The sequence below is a fragment of the Rattus rattus genome, chromosome 3, assembly GCF_011064425.1.
Source record: "Rattus rattus isolate New Zealand chromosome 3, Rrattus_CSIRO_v1, whole genome shotgun sequence".
Taxonomy (NCBI): Eukaryota; Metazoa; Chordata; class Mammalia; order Rodentia; family Muridae; genus Rattus; species Rattus rattus.
In genome coordinates this window covers 73,642,328-73,669,182 of record NC_046156.1, presented here as the reverse complement: position 1 = coordinate 73,669,182, position 26,855 = coordinate 73,642,328, and the positions used below count along the sequence as shown (strand labels likewise).

Sequence of the window (26,855 nt, the reverse complement as noted above, 5' to 3'; positions counted from 1 at the left end):
CCAACCTCTTACTATCTGAGTCTGCTGCAGCTGAAGACAGATTCTTACAGCTCTTCGTCCTCTGTGTACAGAGTGGACAGATCTGCTCTGAGTAGGCACAAGTTACCTTCTCTTCTCTCTCTGTTTTTTCATGTCTGTGATGTTATGAACTAGTTTTTAAGAGTTTAGGATAAAAAAAAAACCCCTCAATTGTGAGATGTCCCACATATTAACCCAGGCTCACCATTTGTACAATAAACACACAGATACCCCCATTTTCCAGTACAGAGTAGCTGAGATTTATGTGTTTTGTGTTTATGTATTTCTAGCATGTCTCAGGCTGTGGCATTTTTACACCACCAGTCTCATTCCGTTCCTTCTCAGTGACGTGGCAATGGGCAGTTTCACCAATTATGTTGCTGGAGCAGCCAGGAAATAAGATCCAAAACCAAGGGCACTTGAATTATATTTCTTCTCAATACCTTTTCACTTAACACTTAATCTCTGCTCCTACTGCTGCATCCACCATTCCAATCTGCACTAGCTCATGTCCAGGAGACAAGAAGGTAGTGTCTTTCTTTTGTTTATTGCTTAGCCTTACGGCCAAAGTCTACCTGATCAGCCATCCTGACAACCTTCTTTTTCCCTAAGGAATGTGTCTTCAATAAATTATCATTAAATTATTAGTAGTATTATTACAATGCTGGAGTTTGAATCTAGAGCCTTTGCACATCCTAGGCAAGCACCTCATCACTGAGCTATGTCCTTAATCCTTATTTAAAAATAAATATGTATTTCTAGTTTGTGTACATTTGTGTTTGTCGTATATGCATTTGCGATATAATGACAAAGAGTAGAATGATTGAATTGTTTGTTTTTCATTTAAAATCCATGCTAGGTGGTTTCTAAATATATAACACACTTTTACTACTTAGTGATTGTGCTTTATAATAGATCTGAAACAAATTCATCCTATTGAAGTGTTCACATCCTGGCTTGTAAGCTTCCTGCTCCATTACTCTGGTACCCACCATTCTACTCTCTTCTTGTGCTCATCTGACTGTTGTAAGTTGTGTTCACCAGTAAGACTATGCAGATGTGTCTTTCTGTCCCTCTCTTATTATACTTGCAAAATGCCTTCCAGAATCATCCACATTGTCACAAATGATAATATTCCTTATTTTAACTTTGTAAGTTTGTTTGTTTATTTGTTTGTTTGAGATAGGGTTTCTCTGTGTAGTCCTGGCTGTCCTGAAACTCACTCTGTAGTCCTGGCTGGCCCCAAACTCACAGAGGTCCATCTGCCTCTGCCTCCCAAGTGCTGGTATGAAAGGCCAGCCCCCACCACCTGGCTTCAAGTTCATGTTTTAAAATTGTAATTATTATTATTTGTATTCATGATATGTGTGCAGATACACATGTCATAGCTGTATCATGAGGTCAGGGACAAACTTTGAGGAGTCAGCTCTCACCTTTACATGGGTTCTAGGGATAGGACTCAGTTTGCCAGGCTGTAGTGTAAGCACCTGTACCCATCAGCCATCTCCGTAGCCCAAGATTTCATCTCCTTTTTTTTTTTATTAACTTGAATATTTCTTATATACATTTCGAGTGTTAGATTTCATCTCTTTTTAAAGCTATGTTTTCCCATGAGCTGTGAATGAATTAACAGGACTGCTTCCTGCCTTTAAAACCTTCCGGTTCTTTTCATTCATGTTTCGCTCTGGTAGGTGCACAGTTTTTCATGTTTTGTGCATTTGTCTTAGGTAAGCAGGCTGGGCATGCTCTACGCCTGTTTTACTTTATCCTTGTCACAGCTGTCAAACATGGTTAACAGCATCCTGATTTTACGAGTCCACAAGTCACAACTCAGAGACGCAAACTGCTCCGGGGCCACAGAACTTGTCAGTCAGGAAATAGATTTAGACTTACATCTCATTAAGCCTCATTTATGTCATTCTTTACATGTATGGAATGTCTTTGTCTCCCCACCCCCCCAGTCTTATCCTTCAAAAATCAAGGCTAATTTTATTTTCTAATTCTTGCCTAATTATTTTCCTGTAGATGCTCTTTCCACTCTCTGAAAGCTTTTGTTGCAAAGGTAAGAAAGAAGTCTGAGACCCCATATGTACAACAATGCCAAGCAACCAGAGCTTCCAGGGACTAAGCCACTACCTAAAGACTATACATGGACTGACCCTGGACTCTGACCTCGTAGGGTAGCAATGAATATCCTAGTAAGAGCACCAGTGGAAGGGAAGCCCTGGGTCCCTAAGACTGAACCCCCAGTGAACTAGACTGTCAGGGGAGGGCAGCAATGGGGGAGGGTGGGGAGGGGAACACCCATAAGGGAAGGGGGGGAGGGAAGGGGATGTTTGCCCGGAAACCGGGAAAGGGAATAACACTCGAAATGTACATAAGAAATACTCAAGTTAATAAAAAAAAAAAATAAAAAAAAAGAAAGAAGTCTGTGGGGGTGCACCCCCATAGAGGCAGGGAGAGGGAGGAGGGGATAGGGGGCTTGTAGAGGGGAAACTGGGAAGAGGGATAACATGTGAAATGTAAATAAATAAAATAACCAATAAAAAAAGATGTCTGTTTCTTTTCATTTATTTTCTCAGGGATTTTAAAGATATTTCCCCTACAGGTCCAAAGTGAGGGTGGGGAATCCTGGATCAAAACAAACCTTTTATTATTATTTCTCTACAGAAATGTTGAAGATGCAAACCCTAAAGTCCTGGTGCACGGCTCATGTGGAACATTGGCTTCCTTGAAGGCAACGGCTTATGAGTATAATTTCTTGTAGAATATCGAAGATTTGAATTTTATAAACATGAAGGATGTGGAATGGCAAGGGTAGAAAGGCCCATGATGCTCTAGGGTTGGCTGAATTGCTGACCTGAGGTTCCCACAAGTGTGTGAAAAAAATCTGTATTTAAGTTACTGCTGCTTGGCATTTTTCCTTGTTACATCTAGAATGCATTCTCAACCAATCTTGAGGGGATTGAAGGCAATCAGATTCCTTCCTTGAGGAGAAAAAAGGAGTGTTTTTGGATTTTTTTTTGTTTTTTTTTTTTTAAATAAAAGACTCCTCAAAGCCAAGGCAAATAGTTGGATTAGAGAGGATCACGCTTTAGAAATGATGCTGTGCCATGACTACCTCCTAAGTCTGAGAATTCTATCTTTACAATTTAGAGGACTGAATATCTTTAAGTAATAAAATGTCTAAGCCTATTTACTCTTTTTTTTTTTTTTAAAAAATAGTGCCTCTTTTTATTACAGAAGTGAGTAGCCATCATGAAGGAGTGCTGGACAACTTTGAAAATTATTTTGTACACTGCATAAATAACTTATCTGAAGTCTCTGGGTTTTGCAAGGAAAAAGAGGAGATATGTTTGAAATGTTTGCTTTTGCTTTGTAGAGACAAACAAATGGAAAATCATTCATAAAGCATGAAAAATATCAGTAAAATATCCTTAAAGTCTCATGACAGATCCATCGCAGTTCACTTGTCAAATTTCTAAGACGATGACATCACAGACAGACTTATTTTCCACAGTTTCTCTGAGTCACAATGCTGCTTTTTATTTCAATAGCCTTTTGATTTTCAAGATATATTTAGACCTGGTTTCCATTTTTCTTTACAGGGGAGGATAAATAAAATTTAATAATATAAAAAAATGATGCTGTGGGCTGTGGAGATGGCTCAGTGAAGATTTTGCCATGTAAGCATGCAGAGTTAAGATTGGATTCCCAGCACTTACATAAAAGCTTGGTGCAATAGCTTATGTCTGTAACTCCAGCATTGTGGGGAGATGGCCAGAGACAGTGCGTCCTTTGATTAGTCTCACCTCATCAGTGAATGAGAGAATTTGTTTCAAAAATAAGGTGTGGAGTGAGTGAAGAAGACACCCAATATTGATCTTTTATCTCTACAAACATAAACGTGTACACACATTTAGCTGTACACACATGTACACAGAAAAACTGCCACTTCACAAAATAATTTGAAAGCAAGAGGAGGTGAGTGATGCTTCACAGTGAACATTGGCTGAGAACTATTAGAAGACCATGGACATGGAAAACGGCAACTCCCACGAACCATGACTTTAAAGGTAAATTGAGGCAACTGTGAAGAGTTGCTAGAACTCAATATGTAATTTTCCTTTGATTAGTCTTAGGAAAGTTTAGCAGTGATCTGTGTTTCCAGTGGATGTACCTTTAGCTCTGTGTTAAAAATGTGCTTGGGTCAGACAAACTCAAACTGAGGAACATTGCATTATGTACTGTGAAGGAATTTTAATCCAGCAACATGGTTGCTCTTACAAGAGATCACATACCTTTAAATCCTCAGGATGGAATATAGACATGCCCTTAGTACACACCTTTGATTCCAAACAATGAAGGTAAAGTTAGTTTTTAGGAGGAAGCATAATGTTTGAAACTGATGTCTAATTGAGAGGCAGACAAAATGACGAATCAGAGAAAGATTTGACAGAATAGGATATGCTAAACTCTCAGGAGAACAGAAAGGAAAGAGAGGCTACTTAAGAGAGAGCAGCACAGATGGAGAAAGAGGAGGCAGTTTCTCCAGAGTTTGGAGAGAGAGAGAGAGAGAGAGAGAGAGAGAGAGAGAGAGAGAGAGACAGAGAGACAGAGAGAGACAGAGAGAGACAGAGAGAGACAGAGAGAGACAGAGAGAAACACAGGTGAAGACAGAATGATTAGAACATATTGCCAGGGTTAGTATGAGACCAAGCAGAGCGATTCAGTCAGAAGCTGAGAGAAGCCAGTTTGAATCAGTCAGCTAAGAGAGAAGCTTGGGCCAGAATAGTTGAGTTGAACCAACCAACCAGAGTTCAGAAAACTAGAAAGGGTGAGCTTACTCAGCAGTAAGACTCAGAGGCTGAACACATTCTAGGCCTAGGTAAGGTTGTATGGAGGCTAGAAGCTTCCAGGACTAGGCTTAATTTGGAAATGGGGGCCATAAGCTTCCAAGATGACAATTATGTCTGGCAAATAAAAGATACTTTTATAATATGCAACTGCCTCTATCCTGCTCCATAGGCTGAGAATGTCACATATAATACAGGACTAGGGCAGCTGGTGAAATATGAAGATGGATTTTACACTGAATAGTATTATTTTATTAATACTAAATTTGCAGCACTTAGTAATTGTATGGGGTCTAAGATAATATAATTCTTAGAGACAAACGCTCAAGTGTTTAGCCATTAGCAGTCACAATGCAATTTACTCTGAAATCATTCAGCAAAGAAATGCATGCTCAGGGGTTGGGGATTTAGCTCAGTGGTAGCCAGCTCCGGAAAAAAAAAAAAAAAAAAAAAAAAAAAAAGAGAGAAAAAAATGCATGCTTGGTGAGCGATGAGATCAAATATAGTAAAAAGAATTCAGAAGAAATAATTTTAAATATTATTTCCAAATGTATAAAAAAGTTCAAAATAAGTTTGGTAAAGTTTTTTGAATGATCATTTTTATTGGAGGCTGAAAGTGGTTTTTGCAAAGTTTTCGGATTTTCAGTGTTTGGAGATGCCTTTACTGCTTTCCACGTCGAGTTTGGGTTGTGCAAACCAGCTTTGAGAAAATAGAAAATGACCCAGGCATTGTGTGCGTGTGTGTGTGTGTGTGTGTGTGTGTGTGTGTAGTTCTCTGAGAATTCTGGGTATGAAACAGAAGGACTTTATATTCTAGGAATATTGTTCATAAGATAGTTTATTTCACCTTGGAATGTGTGATTTTGGAAAAACCTGTGAGAATGGGACAATCTCAAAGGCACAGTACGTCTGCAAGAACTAGATACAATGTGCAGTGGAGACCTTGGCTGCGTGTCCTTGGGTCATATAGGGAATTGTCTACGGCCAGGGAATGCCTACAGGCCACAGGTTAGGTGGCCAGGGTCTCCTTAGGAGTCACATGGTCCTACTATTCTCTTAGTGATGCCTACTAAAGGCTTAATTTGAATCTGTTTCCTATAGCTACTTACAATTATCAAAAGCAAAGAGGCTTATTTAAATGTAATTAAACACTGCATTTTCCTGCTTTTACCCTCTCTTGGGATTACTCTAGTGTCAGACAGAAGGAGTGGCTATTGTTGCTCTCCACACTTGAAGCAGGATCCCTGCATAGAATGACTGGCTGCTGTGACTGTGACAGTTATCTGAGAAGTTTCCAGTTGTACTACTGTGTTCTTTGTATAGAATTTAAAATCACACACACACACACACACACACACACACACACACACACACACACACATTTTTGGTTTGGTTTGATTTGGTTTCAGACAAGGTGTCCAACAGTTAAGAGCACTTTCTCTCTCTCTCTCTCTCTCTCTCTCTCTCTCTCTCTCTCTCTCTCTCTCACTCACACACACACACACACACACACACACACACACTCTTTCTGGTTTGGTTTGATTTGGTTTCAGATAAGGTATGAGTTGACCCAGAAGTTAAGAGCACTGGCTGCTCTTCCAGAGGACCTGGGTTCAATTCCCAACACCCACATGGTGGCTCAGAATTATTTATAATCCAACTCCAGGGAATCTGATACTCTTTTCTGGCCTTTACAGCCACCAGGTATGCACATAGCAGTACATACACGTAGGCAAAGCATTTATCATGTAAAATAAACATAAAAATCTTAAGATATTTTTACTTGTCTTTATTATGTGTGAGTTTCTGCCTGCCTGTATGTATGTGCACTGCCTGCATGCTTGGTGCCCACAGAGGCCAGAAGAGGGCTGCTGGATCCTCTGGGGAGGGAGTTATAGGCAGTTATTACTCTGCATTCTATTACACATGTAGCTGCCATTTGAGTTTGCGAACTGGGACCTGTGTCCCTTGCAAGATCAGTATATTTTCTTAACTATAAACTGTCTCTACAACCTCTGAACAGATTCCTTAATGTGTATTTTAGAAATTAGGTTTAATACCTCCTAGGTATTAGGTGCAGTTAAGTGAAATTAAGGTATCAAGGAGCTACAACCTGCTGCCTTTTCCTGCGTACAAAGGTTAACTCCCTCTGTCCACCTGCCTTAACTTCTAGGTTAGTTATATTGTAACTAAGAGCTATGCTAAAATCACCTTTCAGGGACTCCATGCCAACATCCGGCAAACATCAATCCGTAAAGTTATAGCACCATATGTCAAATACCTGCTGTCACACATGGTCCCCATGGAAGGAAAGGACCTCTTTACTACCACGTAGAGATTACTGACGTCTTTGATCTAGTCTTATAAACGTCTACCAGGAACTAGCCAGCCTGTAAGCTCTTTGTGAGGCACCTCCGTTCCTCTCCTGATTGCCGGGTAATGAACATGTTTTCTAGTGAGCACTTAGTTTACGTTGCTGGCGTCATGGCCTCCTTTCCCTGTCCACGCTGTCACCTCAAATTAAGGGTGAGACTTGTGATGGAGGCGCTTGCTGATTCAGGTCACCAGGTTAAGTAGTGAGGGGGGACTTATTTTCTTCCTGTTCAGATATACTTTGTTACAGTTGTTGCCATCTGGCCTTGCTTTGTGTGACTGCCTGCTAAATACCCATCTGTATCCAGATCACAAGACCATTAAGCCGGTTAGATACGCACCTGTGGTAGGTAGGAGGCAACACCATCCCTCTGTAATTAGTTTTTAGGGAGAGGAGGTCTAGATTCCTACATATTCTATTGTGAGGGAGGAGGTTGTTTTTTCAAGACTGTATTTCTCTGAGTAGCCCTGGCTGTCCTGGAACAATCTCTGTAGATCGAGCTGGCCTCTCACTCGCAGAGATCCACCTGCCTCTGCCTCCTGAGTGCTGGGATTACAGGTGTGCCACCACTGCCGGACTCCACACTCCTTTACAGAAAATGACTGGCTTTTCTCTGACCCTCTGAGTCATTTTGCCTCCTCTTATTTTTAGGGTTAAGCAATTCTTTTTCTCACCTTTCATCTAGAGAACTTTTGTTTACAACTGTTATTAATGTGTCAACTCCCCATCTCTATCGTGTCCCAGTGTGGATAGCCAAGCTGTCTGATGAGGAGTCTTCTCCTTAGCGGCTGGCTTTCTACTCAGCCAGCATGGTCATCACACAGCAGCTAGAAGATTCTTCAAAACCCAAGATCATGAAGTGTCCTAATTCCAAAATTCTCCTGGGACCTTACTGTCCTTAGAATATCATTCCACCTTTTCACCTTTACCCTGTGTCGTAGATGAAGAGGTCACGACTGTCCGTTGGCTTACTTCCTTCCCTCTTTCCCCCAGTCTTTGTAGCACTATCCACTCTGTGTTCTCATCTTGGCCCTACTTCCAGGTCTTTGAGTCAGTCTATCTGTCTGGATATCTGGATTATCACTACCCGGATCCCTACAGAACAAAGAGTTCTTCTCATAAGTAGCAGTCCCTTAGGAAGACTGTCTTGATCTGAAGCTAAGCAGGTTGGGCCTGGTTAGTACTGGGAGACACAGTTGAAGATCATTCTAGCTAATGTTCCCTACCTACCTTCCTAGTTACTATTCTATTCCATTGTGTTTCTTTTCTTTAGGACATATTACCATTGGGAAATTTTTGTGCTAGCATGATGGCTAGTTTTGCTTTTTGGCTTGATACAATGTAAATAAAACTAGGAAGAGAGTCTCAATGAGGAATTGTCTAGGTTGGGCTGACTCACCGGCATGCATGTGAATGAGGAAATTTCTTTCTTAAAGTTTAGATTTTTATTTTGAGAATTTCATACATGTTCTGTATTTATGTCCTTTCCATCCCACCCTGTCTCCTGTTCAAATTCCCCTTTGTCCTCCCACTAAAATTCATCACTTTCTTTTCTTTAAATAACATTGTTACACTGGGTTAATTGAAGTGGGGAGGCCCATCCTGAATGTGGGTGGTGCTATTTCATGGGCTTGGCCCTGAACTGAGTGAAAAGGAGAGGGGGGAGCCAAGCTCAGTGGTGGATTCATTAAGCCTCTGGTTTTGGCTGTGCATGTCATGTGACTACTGCTTCTGGTTCCTGCTGTCTTGACTTTCAGGCCATTGCAGCCTGGCATTGTGAGTCAGAGAAACCTTATTGCCCTTAAGTTGCTTTTGTCAATGTATTTTATAATGGCGACAGGAAATGAAACTAAGACAATTAATTAGTCTACCTTCTGTTAAGTATCCTTTCTAGAATGTATATACCCATTGGTGAAGGGCCTTTGTGGTATTGACCCCAATGATTTCTTAAATGACTTTATTCATGTTAGGCACAGTGTGGTAAACTCAGAGGTGGAGGAAAGGAGCATGAACAGTCAAGTATTTGTGTACTTAGAGCATTTAGGACAGAACTTGAAAACTGCTGTGAAGTTCTCTATAATATGCATGGAAAGTATCCCTCTATTTCACCCTTTACCAGTAAGGACTGAATTTCTAGAAAAATCCCTGATGTTTGAGATTGGTGCAGTCAGCCAGTGGGTCCTTGCTTCCTCAGAATATGTTGCCCCTCACTGGCTTCTCAAAGACTCTACGGCCCACAGATTCTCTCTATGGAATAACCAGACTAAGGAAACATATTTGTGTTTTGGCTGTTTTTGTTTGTTTGTTTTGGAGGGAGGTGAAAGAAGAATAAAGGGAAAATAAGGGCAGAAAAGAGATAAAAATGAAATATTTTAAATTCTGACGAGCTCTTGAGTAAAGCCAGTCATGGCTTCACCATAGCTGTAGCTGTCACCAAGTGATGGCTAAAAATCCCAGAGAGGCTGGACGTTTATAGTTTAGAACATACATTCCACTAATCAAGGGAACAGAGCCCAACTTTCCTATATTAGCTCAGTTCCTATACACTGGAGTGGTACTTGTGGTGGTTTTGAGATCTTACTGCCCCCTGGCATCCAAGTCTCATGATCCCTAGTTGTTGGTAAATGTTTAGGGAGGATTCGGAGGTGTGGCCTTGCTGGTGAAAAATGTGTTACTGTGGATGGGTGTGGTGGTTTGAAAGAGAATGGTCCTCATGGGGTCGTATATTTGAATAGTTTGACCCTAGTTGGTGAAACTAGGAAGAATTAGGGGCTATGGCCTTGATGAAGGATGTGTAGCATTAGCTGTGGATCTTTGGGTTTCAAAAGCCCACATCATCCCCAGTCAGTTTGTGTGTTCACTCTCTATTCCCCTCTCTTCCCACCGCTACTCCCCTTCTCTCCCTTTCTCTGCCTCAAGCTTGGCTTGAGGACTGAGCTTGCAGCTAGTGCTGTGGTACCATGCTTGCCCATTCTCGGCCATCCTCCTGGCCCTGATGTTCATGGGCTCGTCTTCTGAAACTGCAAGGCCCAATAGACTCTTTGTAAGTTGCCTTGGTCACAGTGTCTCACAGCAATAGAAAGGTAACCAAGACAGTGGGCTTTAAGGTTTCAAAGGACTCCAGCCATTTCCAGTTAGCTCTCTGCCTTCTGTCGGATTGGGAGGAGAGCTCTCAGTTGCAGCTCCATCTGCCAGCCACCTGCTGTGTTTGCTCCACCATCATGGACTCTAATCCTCGGGAATGCCATGGTATTTTAACACAGAGAAAGAAAAGTAGCTATGACAGTATGTGCTGTTTATAAGAAATGGTAAAATGATGTATTCCCCATTTAAGAAATTTCCTTAGCCTGCCAGTGTGAACTTTATTTAGTTCACTAATTTTGAGACTCCAGAATATATTTCATCTCCTGCTTGTGTCATTTTGAGATCATGCACACAATTGGCAAGTGTGTATTTAATTTAGACCAGCAAGTGATTCACCCACTAGAGGAGCATGACTTAGTTCAGCTGAAGGTGAGTCCCTAATCTTCATAAATATATCGAGGTAGCCCAGACATTTCTAAAGGATCTATATTTTTTTGTCCAGTCACATGAGAAGCTATAGTCAATGTTATATAATGTGCATAGTATTCACAAAAGCCCGCTTTCAGATATATTTTGGCTACATTATTAATTTCCCGTGAGAATGATATGATGCCTTTTCTTATTTTAAAGATTTTCTTCAAACTAATTCGTCTGCATGACTACAGTTGTGCAGTTTTATGGAAATTAAAAACTGCGCAGAGTGAGGGCATTCCTGGCACATTTTGAACTGTGCAGTTTCAACTTTCGGGCCCATTATATCTCCGTCTTACTGGAAGAAAATACATTAAAAACATAAAGAGGCCCTAGGAGACATGAGACCAGCAACTGAATTGGTTGATCTACTTTTCCAGTGACTCAGTGCAACTCAAGGAGTCTGTCAGGGCTTCCCATTCTAGCCCATTTTCTTTCAACTCACAAGAGCTACTTCCTGAGGCAAATATTTCCTGATATCATTCTGTGAAAAACTTCTGCTCCAACTATTGATTTACTGCAGTCTGAATTCCGGAGTGTGGTGGTCAAGGGCCTTCATGATCCAGTTGTCACAATCCTCTCCAGCTCTCTTCAAGCAAGCGTCTCAGCCTTTCATAAGCTACTGAAGTTCTTGTCATTTTCTACAGCTGTCCTGCTGTCCTGGAAACTTCGAATATGCTATACCACTGCTATTTGTGTAGTTTCTTCCTCCTTCTGGGGGAGTAATACCCGGCAGATCTGAACTGACTGCAGCTTGCTGGATCAGCTGAACAAAATGACAGATCATGCATATAACTGTACAACATGTTTTTGGTGTTGGCATGGGGAACAGGAATTAGATGATCCTGAGTTCAACTCTGAGTATTTTGTGAACCTGTGATCTAGGCAAGTTCACATATCCCTCTGAGACTGTGCCTTGCATTAGGAGAGACAAGGCTCTATACTACCTTCCACGGTTTATCGAACTATTACTTGTGTTGTCCTTTAACCAGAACTTCAATAATGTAACTGACTGTGCCACAACTTTAGTAAGGTCAATAGTTCACACCAACAGCCAAAGTGCAGTGACTTTGACCTAGCACGTTTGTGTATTTAAGTACGTAGAATAAAGAATATTAAAACTATATTAAAAACTTGCTGTGATTTCCCCAGTGCCAATGTTAAAGTAGAATACATCCCTCAGTGACTAATCAGACAGCCTGGCTTCCAAGCGAAGGAGATTATCATATCAGATCATTCCTTGCTCCTTTCAATTATGCATTACACATCATGTTGCTTTAGGGACTTCATTGGAAAAAATGTATGATAAAATTAAGAAATAACCCAGGTTATTATGAATTTTCGATATTTAGAGTAACATTTCTGCATTTGGTTATTTTATTTTATAATACTCTGAAGAGTATTGTTAGAAAAAAGGAAAAAGCATATACAATGCACATGTTTTTTTATGACTTCAATATGGAACATCCTCCCCCCACCCCCCTGTTTCTGTTTTAGAGGCTTGGACCTCAGGTGTTGGTACTATCTGGGGAGGCTGTGGAAGTGTTGGGAGGCAGGGCTGGAGGAGGTATGTCACAGGGGAACTTTGAAGTTTATATCTGTCTCTTAAACTTCGGCTTGCTGGGCTCGAGACCCCATATGAACAACAATGCCAAGCAACCAGAGCTTCCAGGGACTAAGCCACTACCCAAAGACTATACATGGACTGACCTTGGACTCTGACCTCATAGGTAGCAATGAATATCCTAGTAAGATCACCAGTGGAAGGGGAAGCCCTGGGTCCTGCTAAGACTGAACTCCCAGTGAACATGATTGTTGGGGGGAGGGTGGTAATGGGGGGAGGATGGGGAGGGGAACACCCATATGGAAGGGGAGGGGAAGGGGTTAGGGGGATGTTGGCCTGGAAACCGGAAAAGGGAATAACATTCGAAATGTAAATAAGAAATACTCAAGTTAATAAAGAAAAAACAAAACAAAACAAAACAAAAAACTTCTGCTTGCTGTCTGAAAGGTTGCTGCGAAGCAGCTCTGACACACAGTCCCATCCCCACGGTGCTCTGCCCAGGCACAGGGGATCAATCACCTATGGACTGAACCACCTGAACATGTGGGCCCATTAAATAATGCCTCCTCCCAAGGTTTTCCAGATATTTTAATCCAGACGATACAAAAGTAAAACTGACTCAGAAACTTGGGAATGGGAATTGAAAATAAAATTTGCACGCAGTGGGTAACTGTAAACAAAGGTAAAGCAAAGGGAACCAGTTTGAGCAACCATGGTGATTGAATGAGAATGGTCTCCATAAGATTATATATTTGAATGCTTGGTCCCCAGTCAGTGGAAATGTTTGGGAAGCAGTAGGAGGTGTGGCCTTGTTGGAGAAGATATGTCAACAAGATGTAAGCTCTCAGCTACTGCTCAACACAAGTTATGTCTGCTGCCTGAAGCCATGCTCCCTGTCACAATGGATACATACTCTAATCCTCTGGAACCTGTAAGCCACATTAACTCTTATGCGTTGCCTTGGTCATAGTATCTCTTCACAGCAGCTGAAAGGCCATTAAGACAGACAGAAGAATGGGGAGAAATGGCATCTAAAATGATATAGGATTTTGAGTCAAGATATTTGAGTTTGATTTGAGTAGGTCAAACACTGTTTTTGCTTCTCAGTAAAGACGCTTCTTTGCCAAAGTGAGTAAACCATAACCATTGTGAAAGTTTTGCAGATTTGGATTTTCTTGTAAAATCTCACAGAGTGGGGGTTAACATGCACAGTCACTGGTGTCCCCTGGTCACTGCTGGGACATAGCTAAAACTCTGGTGCTATGAGTTCATACTTTACCCAGATTTTTCATTATAATTGTATTTCAAAGTACTCTGGCTTTGTGGTTATAGCCCTTACTGTCAAATGCTCTCTGATTTTATGATACACCCCAATGTGTTTTCTTTCATAGTTCAGAACAGGGCTGTGTGGTTACTCTAAAGAGAATCATTCTTTAACCCATTCTAGAGGCAGAGACAAACCATTCTGGGGAAGGATGTGGAATAGCAGTTGTAATAACATCGTCTCCAACGTGCATTCCTTGGTTTAATGCCCACTCTGGACCTAAGTCTTAGCCTTCCAGGAGGCCTTGTTTTATACCTCAGAGCTTTCTCCGTGTCTACATTTGTCTTTCTTGGTTGTGCCATTCTTCATTTTCCCTTCCTCCCATAGTTCACTATCTTGCTAAATTTCAGTTTCCTTTATTAATACCATACTTATTAATCCATCCATTTTTATCTCTTCAGGCCTTTTTTTGTGACTATGTTGTAGTTAAAAATAGAGGAATGTAATAAGGATGGTACCTGGCATTGGTATTTTCCTCTCTTCATACTTTACTAAGTCAAGTTTGTGTCTATTTGAATTTCTCTATCATCGATTATGAACTCTTTAAGGGAAAGATAAGACTGTCTAATTCTTTCTGTGTGTGCCCACCTCTTCCCGCTTACTAAATAGTGAGAATAATTTTGGATCTGTCATGTATGTTAGCACGGAAACTCAAAAGCAGATGCCCAAGAGCAACTCAGAAGCAGCATTTGCATCTTTCCACATTAAAGTGGATTTGGTGGCCAAATGCTAGTGCATTGCTTCTGGCCAGGGCTGGGGTGAATTCAGCCGTCCAGAATACCACTGAAGCCAAAAATAAAATCAGTCTCTTCTTCACAGCCTTAAACTGGGCTGTTAGCTCAGAGGGTCAGGGGTAAGAACTACAGTCAGAAGAGCAGAAATAAAAACATAAATTTAACCGAGCCACTGCCGACCTCTTTGGACCTTAACACCAGGGGAAAGCTAGGAGAGATTAGGAGAAGCTGACAGAAAGCATGCCTGATAACATCGCCTTCCGAGGGTTGAAATGTGTGAGAAAGTAGAAATATTTATAAGCCACGAGGCCATTTGCAATTTCTAACAAATTAGCCACAACTGGGGAAGTAAAAATGCCCAACCAATCCTCTGGACCATTCAAACAGCAACAAGCGTTTCCAGGCCAGTTTGGGAAAACATATTAAAGCATCCACAGCCAAGAAGTCACAGCAATACAATAGCAGCAGTGAGTGAGAAGAGCGAGTGACAGAAAGGCAAAGGGCCAAATGCTTGAATTACCCTAGATGCCTAGAACAAATGAAACTCAAGACGGATGATCAAAATGTGAATGCTTCACTCCTTCTTTAAAAGGGGAACAAGAATACCCTTGGCAGGGAAGAGAGAGGCAAAGATTAAAACAGAGACTGAAGGGACACCCATTCAGAGCCTGCCCCACATGTGGCCCATACATATACAGCCACCCAATTAGACAAGATGGATGAAGCAAAGAAGTGCAGGCTGACAGGAACCGGATGTAGATCTCTCCTGAGAGACACAGCCAGAATACAGCAAATACAGAGGTGAATGCCAGCAGCAAACCACTGAACTGAGAATGGGACCCCTGTTGAAGGAATCAGAGAACAGACTGAAAGAGCTGAAGGGGCTTGAGACCCCATATGAACAACAATGCCAACCAACCAGAGCTTCCAGGGACTAAGCCACTACCTAAAGACTATACATTAACTGACCCTGGGCTCCAACCTCATAGATAGCAATGAATAGCCTAGTAAGGGCACCAGTGGAAGGGGAAGCCCTTGGTCCTGCCAAGACTGAACCCCCAGTGAACGTGATTGTTGGGGGGAGGGTGGTAATGGGGGGAGGATGGGGAGGGGAACACCCATAAAGAAGGGGAGGGGGAGGATTAGGGGGATGTTTGCCCGGAAACCGGGAAAGGGAATAACATTTGAAATGTAAATAAGAAAAACTCAAGTTAATTAAAAAAAAAAAAAAAAAAAAAAAAAAAAAAAAGGCAAGGGCCGACTTGCGAGGGAATGTGGGGACAGAGATCTGTGTTCAGCCCCTGAAGCTGGGGCCCGATGTACCCAGAACTCCATTAGCTACTTCCACTAACATATCGGAAATATGTGGCCTGGATAGAAACTCTGGGAGAATCATCACATGGCGGCTTATTTGATCTAAGTAGATCAAGTTATGTACATTTTATTAAGATCAGCAAGCTCATATTCATCTTTAGCCCATAATATTTTAATTTCAAACCTATGAAGTCAGGTTTATCTGTTTAAATGGGTGAAGCTACAGATACCTGAAGGATAAGAGCTTCCTTATATGTTTGGGGAAAATGTTGGAACTAATTTGTCAAATGGCTGAAAATATCAGCCCCAATGTGTATGAATTCAGATAATGTGTGTGTGTGCATGTATATGTGTCTGTGTGAGTATGTGTGAATGTGTGTGTGAATGTGCATGTATATGTGTCCGTGTATGTGTATTTGTATTTGTGTGTGTGTGAATGTGCATGTATATGTGTCTGCGTGAGTATGTGTGAATGTGTGTGTTTGTATTTGTATGTGTGTGTGTGTATGTTGTGTGTGTGTGTGAATGTGCATGTATATGTGTCCGTGTATGTGTGAGTGTGTGTGTGTGTTTGTATTTGTATGTGTGTGTGTGTGAATGTGCATGTATATATGTCTGCGTGAGTATGTGTGAATGTGTGTGTTTGTATTTGTATGTGTGTGTGTATGTTGTGTGTGTGTGTGAATGTGCATGTATATGTGTCCGTGTATGTGTGAGTGTGTGTGTAAGTGTGTGAATGTGTGTATTTGTATGTGTGTGTGAGTATGTGTGGTGCTGTAAGTATGTGTCACACAACTCTTCTGTAAAAGTTTGGATTCATGAGCTGAGTAGGCTTAGGGATCAATTGAGGAGAACATCTCACTGTGGATACTTTATTAGGAGTCACAGTGAGACTAAGGAAAACAGTGGCAAGTTAAGACAGAAAGGGGAAACCAACACTACGGAGCAAGAGAACATGTCTGATAAACACCCATAATCTGGGAGGAGGTGGGAGAGGAAATGAACAAGCACACTGGGCAGCCAGGAGGCTTCCATGTTAGGGAGAAGTGAAGAGGAACAGAACACAGAAGAAACAAACTGCAGGAGGCTAGACAGTGGCCTGGGATAAGAGCTGGCTTTTCAAGAGTCCATTTCATCCCAGTGCTTGTATCCCAAATGCAATGACAGTCTTACCCTGTCTAATGAACAAGAAGCCAGATGTGACTGAATGGGCAGTCCACTACCACTGTAGGATTAACAATGTCGCAAGCCATGACTTGTCCAAGGCTGAGGTGGCTTCCCAGAACAATGAGGACTCACTGCATGCTCCTCAAGCACTGTTTACTCCATACAAAAGAGAAAACACATTATCTACCTCTGCAAACTGGGCTGGAAAGGGGACGAGAGGACCAGAGTGTGTTTAGGTGACGCTGTGTGTCAGTAATCTCTCTGTTGTCCTAACGGAATGGTACCAGATACAAGTGGGAAGGCAGGGAGGTGACATTCGTTCTGCAGGGAGGAAGGGTCTCGGGGAGCTGAGATACACAGGAGTTCAGTGCCTATGCAATACTGAAATTGGAAAAAAATAGTAACTCGGGGAGATGGAGAACAGAGGTTGCCATTTTTATTAAAAGGCCTGACTGCAAATATGGCCTTGGGGAGGTTGGACCAGAGCCTTTCTCATTGGCTGTGAGAAAGACTGGAAGTGTTTCTTCACCAGGCAAGTGCAAGGGAAGTGACTACATTAGGGCAGCATGCTGGCTACGTCATAACATTTGAGGCTAGAATTTTGGTGGATAATAAATTTAATAACTTCAGTCTCGATTATTTCTATTTTTAGGTGATATTCTGCCCTTTTGTTATTTCCTATCCTTTATGGACAACGTGTTAATGGGCAACTGGAGAGCCATGTTTAGAAGTGAGCCAAGATAATGAAGAGAAAAGCCTTAACTTCTTCCTGTGTCAGAGATGAGTGCTATCCTCTGAAAGCACTATATTTCTGACCAACTCAAAGAAGCTTTACATTTATAAAACTGAAATTAAACGAATACTTATGGAATTGCCTGAGGCAGTAGCAGCTCACTTGAGATTTAGGCTCCAGACAGCAAGAAAGGAAACTTCACATTATTTCTCCTTAAGTGAATCAAATGAGAGTCCAGGGAACAGATGATTGGAGATCTCCATGTAACCAGATGCTATAATCAGCATAATTGTTCATGGTTATGCAGACTCTCAGCTGAAGGGCCCACACGCCCTCTAAGAAAACCATCTAATTACTTAAAACGCCGGCTACCTCTTAAAAACAGCAAATCTCGCCACTGAGGAATGAATGGGCCAGAGCCTCTGCTGTCCCTTTGTGTAGTTAATCATGAGGGCGATGTTTGGCTTTCACTGGGTGTCCTGACTAAAGGTGGACCTGGAACTGAGTTTGGGAAGAGGCCAGGGGTAGAGTTCTACATTGTTACATGAATACTGTCATTTTTGAGACAGGATTTAGAGAGTCCCAAGAACCATGAGGAGAGACAGGCAGGAAGGGACAGGTGCCACAGACAGAGGTAGGGATGCTGCATGGCCCAAAACAGCCAGTGAGAGAGTTCTGGGAGCCCTCTTCTCAACGACGAACTCTCAGGAAGTTTTTGATTATTTCCGAAAGATACATTCATCATTATAGAAACATGAAGAAATGAAGGACTTCAGTTAATTCCTACGATTATTGATTCAATTATGAAGTGAAATCCACTTAGCAACAGACACAATACTATAGAACATAACAACTTAACAAGAAAATATCATTTTTTAATACAAGGGAGAGAAGAGAATGCTTTATATTGCCCTCTTTTTGTTACTTGATTTTTTTTTATTTTTTTTTTGGTGTATGATGTTGGAGATCAAAACCTAAATCTGAAGTTTTTATAACTTGCTGTTGCCTATGAGCAACGAAGAAAAGGGATTCCTGGTGTCAGGAAATGGAGGCTTTGGATCTCTCTGCATTAGGAAAGAGAAGGGGCTCCCAGGGCTGTGGAGCTAGCAAGGGAGGACATAGCCAAGGAGGAGGGAGCTGACATAGGACTTAAGCGGATGTTGATTGGCACTTGCTATGTGGTCGGAAACAAAAGTGTTTTCTCTATATACAAGTTGTCAACATTTGCGTCCTAATGCATTCGTTGCTGGTATGCATTGATTGGTTTATAGAGCCTTGCACCAACCCGGAAGAAGAGATGGGTGGACGCTGAGGGTGGACTGGCCTGACCTCATCCTACGTGGTAGAAAACCTGGATTTCTGGCTTCGAGACCCTGGGCAGCTCAGGTTCTGAAGTGAGCGCTACCTAATTTGTGTGAAATGTGACCACGTAAGCCAGCCCAGGGTGTCTGAAAAGCACCTTTTCATTTTAAAATACTGTAATTTTGGAAGCATTAGAACCAAGTTACACTTTCCTGGAAGAGTGTTGTTAAGGAGACAGACTTGGATTCAAGTCTCTTTTGCAACATTTTTTTTTAGAAAGCAGAGCCCAAGGAGAGAATTCCTCACTTCCTGTTTTCTACTTTAAGGTAGGAACATCTCATAAGTTATGGGGGAACCTGAGATGTTTGTGGACATTTAACGAGGTTCCTTGTTCATGGAAAGCTCACAATGAATGGAAAACATAACCACAAAGCTAGATATTAAATTGTTGAAATGCTAATAATCTTTTTTGTTAAAAAAGAAAAGAAGAAGACGAAGGTTGGTTAACTGAACTACCCTACCCACCTCCAGGCCCTTCAGTTGAACAAGTTTGTTTTGATGTGTGCCATTGTGCTTGAGTGCCTATTTACCACACAAACATAATTTGCTACCTTTTTTTTTCAGATGGTAACGTACTTACACAGATTTATTAATTTTCTATTTAGTGGAAACTTAAAAATGTAAGTCTAAATGGATTCAGAGTGGGAACAGCACCAACCTGTAGCAACTGACCTTCACAAAATTGGCTTAGAACATTATATATACTGTGGTCTGTGCATTGGTAAATTTATCCTCCCACGTTTGGACATGGGTAAGTATGTCCATGTGGTCTGCCTTAATATCTTCATCAAGTTTATGCGGCTTTTGTAGGATGTCTGTCTTTCCCTTCTTCCTTTCTTAGAGAGATGGTAAGAAGTTACATGGAGCAGGGGATGCCTCTAGAGCAAAGACCAGGCAGTCTGCTGAGTCTCCATGGAGGTCTGAAGCTGAGCCCTCAGCGTCTGGGCCAGTCCTTTAGAAATCTGAAGTGGATCAGGCTTGTTTCCGAGGCACTCTATTTCCCCCTTACTTATTTTGTTCTTACCTAAAGTATTACATAAAACCATTATTTTGCTCGAGATATTGTTTAATATGTAAGAAAAATCTCTTGAAAGGATTTATGATACAACATATTCTGAGGATGTTTTGAAAACGTATAATTCTGAAATAACCATAGACTGACAAGAACTCTGGAAAATACCACAGTGGGGTACCCCAGGCCCTTTGCTCAGCTTCCTTTGATGGCATAACCTTACATAACCTAACTAGTATCCAACTACAGATTAACTTCGGTTTCTTATGACTGAAGGATAAAAGGCCAGCTCTTCTGAGCCCAGATCAGCTTAGGTGTGTCACTGAACAGGAAATTCTGGGTTAAGGTACTGCTATCGTCACTCTCCCTTCAGAGCAAGGCTGAAGGTTACACTTTATCCTATTGCTTATTAAAGTATCTGGCATTCACTTGCATTTTTAGTTAACACATGGCCGATAGCTCTACAGCTATAGGGAGTTTTGCTGCTTTCAAGGCCCAATTATTTGTGCCACCTCTGCTGAGGATGGTCATTGTCCAGGGGGAAAACGCATGAATCCAAATCACTCAAATCTTGACATTTATTAGTGTGAACCTTGTGACAAGGCATAAAATGTCCTTGGGTCTCTCTGAATTGGTTTTACATGATCGTCACTGTGAAGATTTACTATGTTTTCCCTGAATGAATACACGAGCTCTGGGAAGTAGATAGGGTAAAATATTTGATTGCCACTTGACAAACTAAGGTTCAAAGGTGGTAAATTAATTGCTGAGAATCATGGAACCAGGACATAGCCCCACAGCTGCACATGGTAGGATGGTGTTTACCATAATATTAAATAACCTTTCCAAAGTACAGAGGTCAACACAACCCAACACCACACTGTACAACACCACACCACACCACACCACTGCACAACACCACACTACAATCCAACACAACCCAGTACAACACTGCACAACACCGCAACACTGTACAACATCACACTACAACCCAACACAACCCAACACAACACTGCACAACACCACACCACACCACAATACAATATGGTATAACACAACACAAGAACAAAACAAGCCAAGCCAAGCAAGCCCAGTAAATAGAGCAAACAATGTACAGCTCAGGGTAGCACTGGAGGGTTAGGAGCCTGGCCTGATGTGTGGCTGTTGATGTCCTTTGCTGATGCCCTTTGCTGTGAGCACAGAAACCGAGGTGGATTTGAGTGATGGGCTACAATAAGGTGGCTGAGTTTATTATGGGTTATTATTTGGGGGGTTCTGCAAAAGCAGAACCAGTTGCCCAGATAGTACAGTAGTGTGGAACATCTGTGTGTTACCATGTTGCCCTCACCCCAGGGGAAAGCATGGGATGTTGAGAATTTGGAATGTGCAGCTATGCCACTATTTACACTGTTTTCTGTTGTTGTTGTTGTTTGTTTGTTTGTTTTATTTTGTTTTTTAAACCTAAAGAGGACATAAATGTAAGAGGATGGAGGAAGGTTCTGGTATTATCATCATCCTTATCACTTTCAAAGTTTTGCTCATGAAAATAACTTATTCCAGGGTGGTGGCAGTGCATGCCTTTAATTCCAGCACTCGGGAGACAGAGGCAGGTAAATCTCCATGCGTTCAAGGCCTGGTCAATAGAGTGAGTTCTAGGACAGCCAAGGCTACACAAAGAAACCCTTTCTCAAAAAAAAAAAAAAATTAAGAAAAGAATTTAACATGGAGAATTTTTATAGCCTGGAACTTCTTTAGTATCACATCAGTCAAAATTCCTTGTTAACCTGCTCCGAACACATTTTATACATCTTAAATTCTTCCTACTAGATCACCTGATATAGAAGAATCCCCCTGGATCTGTCAGTCTATGCACCTCCTTGAGATTGGATAGGAAATGTTAAAATTGATCATTAATTCCAGTGGGCTTTTGCTACAAATGTCAAAAGCCCAGGGATGGATGAGTGTGTGTGTGTGTGTGTGTGTGTGTGTGTGTGTGTGTGTGTGTGTGTGTGTAGCTCTGATACCTTAAGTACTCTGGGTTATAAGCAGAAAGATCCAGGCTTTTATTATGATTTTCAGTTTGAGGTTTTGCTACCTTAGATAAAATCACAGTTAGGATTGACATATAGCAAATTAGGGGGAGAATAGTCTCAGGTTTCTCTAGTTTTTAGATTGTCTCAATCTTTAACTATTTAGTTGTACTGTGGTCAGAGGAAAAAAGGAGAAAAATATCATCAAAGTATAGTATATGCAATCAGAATTAGAGATTTAAGATGGATTGCGACCCTGAGAAATTCAGTAGGATATCTTAGTATAAACACCACGTTTGTAGAATTTAAAGACAAAAAAATATAAACATGCTTATGCTTTAAATTTGAGGATCCTCACAACCCACCCACAATCCTAATGTATTAAAGAGACTCGGAAACTTTCATCCTGACCTGGGGTTGGATTATTTTATTGTTCCAAAAAGCATAGATGTTTTCTTAACTCAGAGAGATGATTTAATGAGGTATAATATATAGCAACCCCCTTTCTAGAATTTTAAACAGATTTAAAAAAAAAGAAAACCCATGGCTTAATATTCAAAGGAAATTTGCCATTAGTGTAAAAGTAAAATGACTTTTTATTTGCTTGAGTCCCCGTGGTTCTCATTTCTTGAAGCTTTCCCTTGCTTTTCTTTCAAGGAACAGTGCAAAAACCTGGCAAGAGAGTTACGTGGCTGCATCTCTGTGTGGATGCCCACCCGAGGCAGCAATGTGCTACAACCTCACAGAAACAAAAAAACATTAGGACCTCTCAGGGAAGGGGCACAGAACTTACAGATTCTCTTTAAATACTAAAATACTGCTTATCAGTGATAAAAGTTGGCTGTAATAAAGCATAGATTTGTAAAATATGTTAGTTTTGCTTAACTTTTGAGTATGACAAAGATATTCCAGTACAAACATCAGAAATTTACTAAGAAGAATGATTCTAAAGTGAGCTTGCAATTTTTATCAGAGCATGCATTTTAGCTTAAAAGCATGAATGTACGGAATGAACATTTGTACTTGTGACTGTTTCACAAAGCACTAAGGCACATAAAATTAGACGCCGAGCATACTCACAATATCGTCCAATAATGAAGACGCAGAAGAAGAATGGACCAGATGTCATTTCCTTCTTTCTGAGCATCTGATTAATGAAAGATAAAACGTGGTCTTGGATAAAATGAGTCGCGCACAGCTCACAGTGGTTGTGCTATTTCTGTCTGCAGTCTTAGCAGCTATAAGGCAGATCTCTCTCTCTCTCTCTTTCTCTCTGTCCCTCCCTCATTTCCCTCCCTTCCTTTATCCCTTTGCCCCTCCCTCTTTCCTCTCTTGAGTCCCTTTTCTGAAAGTCTTACTATCTTTTACACACACACACACACACACACACACACACACACACACACACACACGAGGGGTTGGGGAGAGAGAGATATTAGTGGCAAGGAAAGTTTCTGAGAACACACAGACTCTGTTTACGCTAAACATTTTGTTTCTATGCTCTGCAAAGTCTCCACATACATACATAGACACTGACTTGATCAAAACCATGCTGTTAGAAACAACTTGAACTGAGGTAAATCCCAAGCAAAATAACATTTCCCTCCCCTCTGTGAATGTTTTTGTGGCACACTATAAAGGAGGAATTAAGGTGTGACTGCAGTGGCATTTTAAATCTGTATGGAAATTTGAGCAATAGATATGGCTCAAACAAAAACATAAAATTTACACATGTCAAAATCCTTTTTTTTTTTTTTTCTTTTCTTTTTTTCAGAGCTGGGGACCGAACCCAGGGCCTTGCGCTTGCTAGGCAAGCGCTCTACCACTGAGCTAAATCCCCAACCCCGTCAAAATCCTTTTGTACCCCTGGATTTTACTTTAGTAGAGACCTGGAAATGCTGTGACTGAACACTAATGTCTTCCTGGGTCCGAGTGCTAGGGATTCTGACACTTTGGGGCTGACAGCTGTTACCTGAACCTGGTTTTCAGGAATCAGATTCCTGTCCAGCAACACGGCTCTGAAGCTCCACACAGGCATATGGATGTGTGGCACAGGCCCTAGAGCACAGCAGGTAACTACCAAATGGCAGCCATTCATGTGGCAAGCTTTACTCTGTCCTGCATGGGAAGAAGAAAAATACATAAGTACAAAGCATGTTTCTATGAACAGCATTCTGTCATAGCCAGAGTACACAGTTCTTATTTTTGACTTAGTGGTGTATTTCTAGAATTAATGGGTATCATCATCACGCAAGGCTTTGAAAAGGGATGGAGAAAGGAGGGGGTAGAGGAAATTCCAGCTAAGGTGAAGTGTGCATGAAGCTACTTGGGAACCTATGATCTTGAACCCCAATACAAAAGATAAGAGTGGATTTTAGAACATGTGCTATATGTAGGAACTGGAGGGGGGTTATATACCACCAGCCGAAGATTAGGCAGGGATGAGGGCTGTGGGTAAGGGGATGGAGGGATAGGAGTATATGAAGAACCCTTATGGAGCCCACGATACTAGTGTGAAAACTAATTAAAACTGCAGTCTTAGCAGCTATAAGGCTCTCTCTCTCTCTCTCTCTCTCTCTCTCTCTCTCTCTCTCTCTCTCTGTCCCTCCCTCATTTCTTCCCTTCCTTTATTCTTTATTCTTCTGTCCCTCCCTCTTTCCTCTCTTGAGTCCCTTTTCTTACTATCTTCTACACACACACACACACACACACACACACACACACACACCCCAAAATCCAGGCAGCAGTAGCAGTAGCCTTCAAGTCCAGCACTCAGCAGGAAAAGGCAGGTGAATCTTTGAGTTTGAGGTCAGCCTGATCTACAGAGGTTCCAAGATCTATCTATTCTGGAGTTTGAATTGAGGAAACACAAATGCATAAAAATGCTTTCCTCAGAGGACATGAATTTTAAATGAAAACCTGTGTTACTTGAGACACATGTTTCCTCCCTATAAGTTATTGGTCAGGAAGGCCCAGAGGCACTCAAAAAATGCTATTGCCATTGCTCTTGTAACTGGATGGTAAGACTCTTTTGCTTGAGACACCCACACTTTGATTTTAAGACATAGAGACATAGAGACACAGATCTTGAGCTGAGCAGAAAACATTTTGCATTTCTTATAACAGCAACAGCTGTGCAGGCTACTGGGGAGAAAAAGCATACATAGTCTTATCTAATACCCTGTCTGTGGTAATACTGACCTGAGAGACAAGATGTGCCCATTGGTGCAGTGGTGGCAAGACTGTTTTTTTAGGATAATCATTTACTCTGATTGGTTTGAGGTTTGTTACACAGAAGGGAGTTGATACTTGATAAACTCAGTCAAAACTCATGGTCATAATTTTTTTCTATGAAATAAATTACTTCTACAGGAGAGAAAAGACAATTAAAATGACTTTTGGGCTACTATTTAGAGATAGGTTTCACGTATTAAAGTCAGTGAGACAAATTCTTTAAGAGTCTATTCTCTTCAGACATTGGAAAAAAATTCCTTGGGTACAAAATTGCTTCTGGTTGAAAATTGCTGTATTTTAGTTATATAATTTCTTGAATAATGTTTAGACATTGTTATGTTTTTGTGTTTTTGAGGCAGGGTTTCTCTGTGTAGCTCCGACTGTCTCAGAACTCACTCTGTAGAGTAGGCTGTCCTTGAACCTGGAAATCTGCTTGCCTCTGCCTCTCATGTTCTGGGATTAAAGGTGTTCGCTACCACTGCCTGGCTAGACTTGTTTTTTAATGTCTGATTATTGACATCAAACTATTTTTACATAGACTTTGCATTAAAGTGAATTTTCTTGTCTTACAATTTGAAGAAGCACACACACAGAAATACACACACACTGAAAAACAAAACAAAACAAAAAAAAGAGATGGAGTAGATTGTTCCTCTTCTTCATGCTCACGCTGGCTGATTACAAACATGCTTGAGTGCTATGATAGTCTAATGGTGCCAGAGTCTCTGCACTGTCCTGGTTTTCCATTCAGATTTAGTGCCGATGTAGGTTAATAGAACGATGTCCTTTCTTGTCTCAGAGCTTCTTTATGAAGCCTATGGAAGCACTCTGAGTAATAGCAAAGCCCCCTGCTTGAAAATTACTCCTTGTAACAACCCAGAGAGTCAAGCAGAAAAGCATTTTGTCCAGACACACTTCTATCAGTTAGACCTGTGACACTCCAAGACCTGTTCATCCCTCCCCACCTAAAAGTCACCATACTTTTCTGCACCTGTCCATCACTACCATGTGCAACAGCGAAGACAGCCATTTTGTTAATTCTTTTTTATTGTAGACCCCAGTTTTCCCAAGGTCAGAAGCTCATGAAATCTCACTCAGAGTTTCACAGGATAGAGAGAGTCCATAATCCACTAACCACAAATGAAGAACATTAAGTACAACCCAAGGGCAAAGGAAGCAATCTGTCAAATTGTTCAGCCCATGGTTCCATTTCTCTCATGACAGCTGCCAATCAGTTAAGACTCTTGAAGTATTCTTCATTAATAAGTTCCACACAAAGACAATTTTAGCTGTCTTAATTGAGCATCAATCGAACTATTCCAAAAGGAGATGACATTTGGAGAACGATATTGACAACATTGCTGAACATGGAATTGGATGGAGTAGTTAATAGGTCCAGGGATTTCTAAAGATGTTTTATGAAGAATTCAAGTAAATTTGTCTTTGATAGAAAGTGACCAGAAACATTATTATTTCAGAAAATTATCAGTAAGTGGAAAACCAAGTCCTAATTCATGTATTACCAAATGTCCCATTGAGGGACATAGCATGGAAGTAGAGTTTAGTATCCTTCTGCAA

General features: G+C 41.2%; 1 protein-coding gene across 2 annotated transcripts in view; it reads right to left on the bottom strand.

Annotated features, from left to right (window-relative positions):
- The window catches only part of Rxfp1 (relaxin family peptide receptor 1), a 120,975-nt gene extending 97,667 nt beyond the window's left edge, over positions 1 to 23,308 (bottom strand). For both annotated transcript variants that reach the window (XM_032898205.1, XM_032898206.1), the window contains exon 1: positions 23,124 to 23,308. In XM_032898205.1, the coding sequence (XP_032754096.1) occupies positions 23,124 to 23,190 (67 nt within the window). In that variant the 5' untranslated portion in view covers positions 23,191 to 23,308. The remainder of the gene's footprint in view (positions 1 to 23,123) is intronic.
- Positions 23,309 to 26,855: the final 3,547 nt, after the last annotated feature.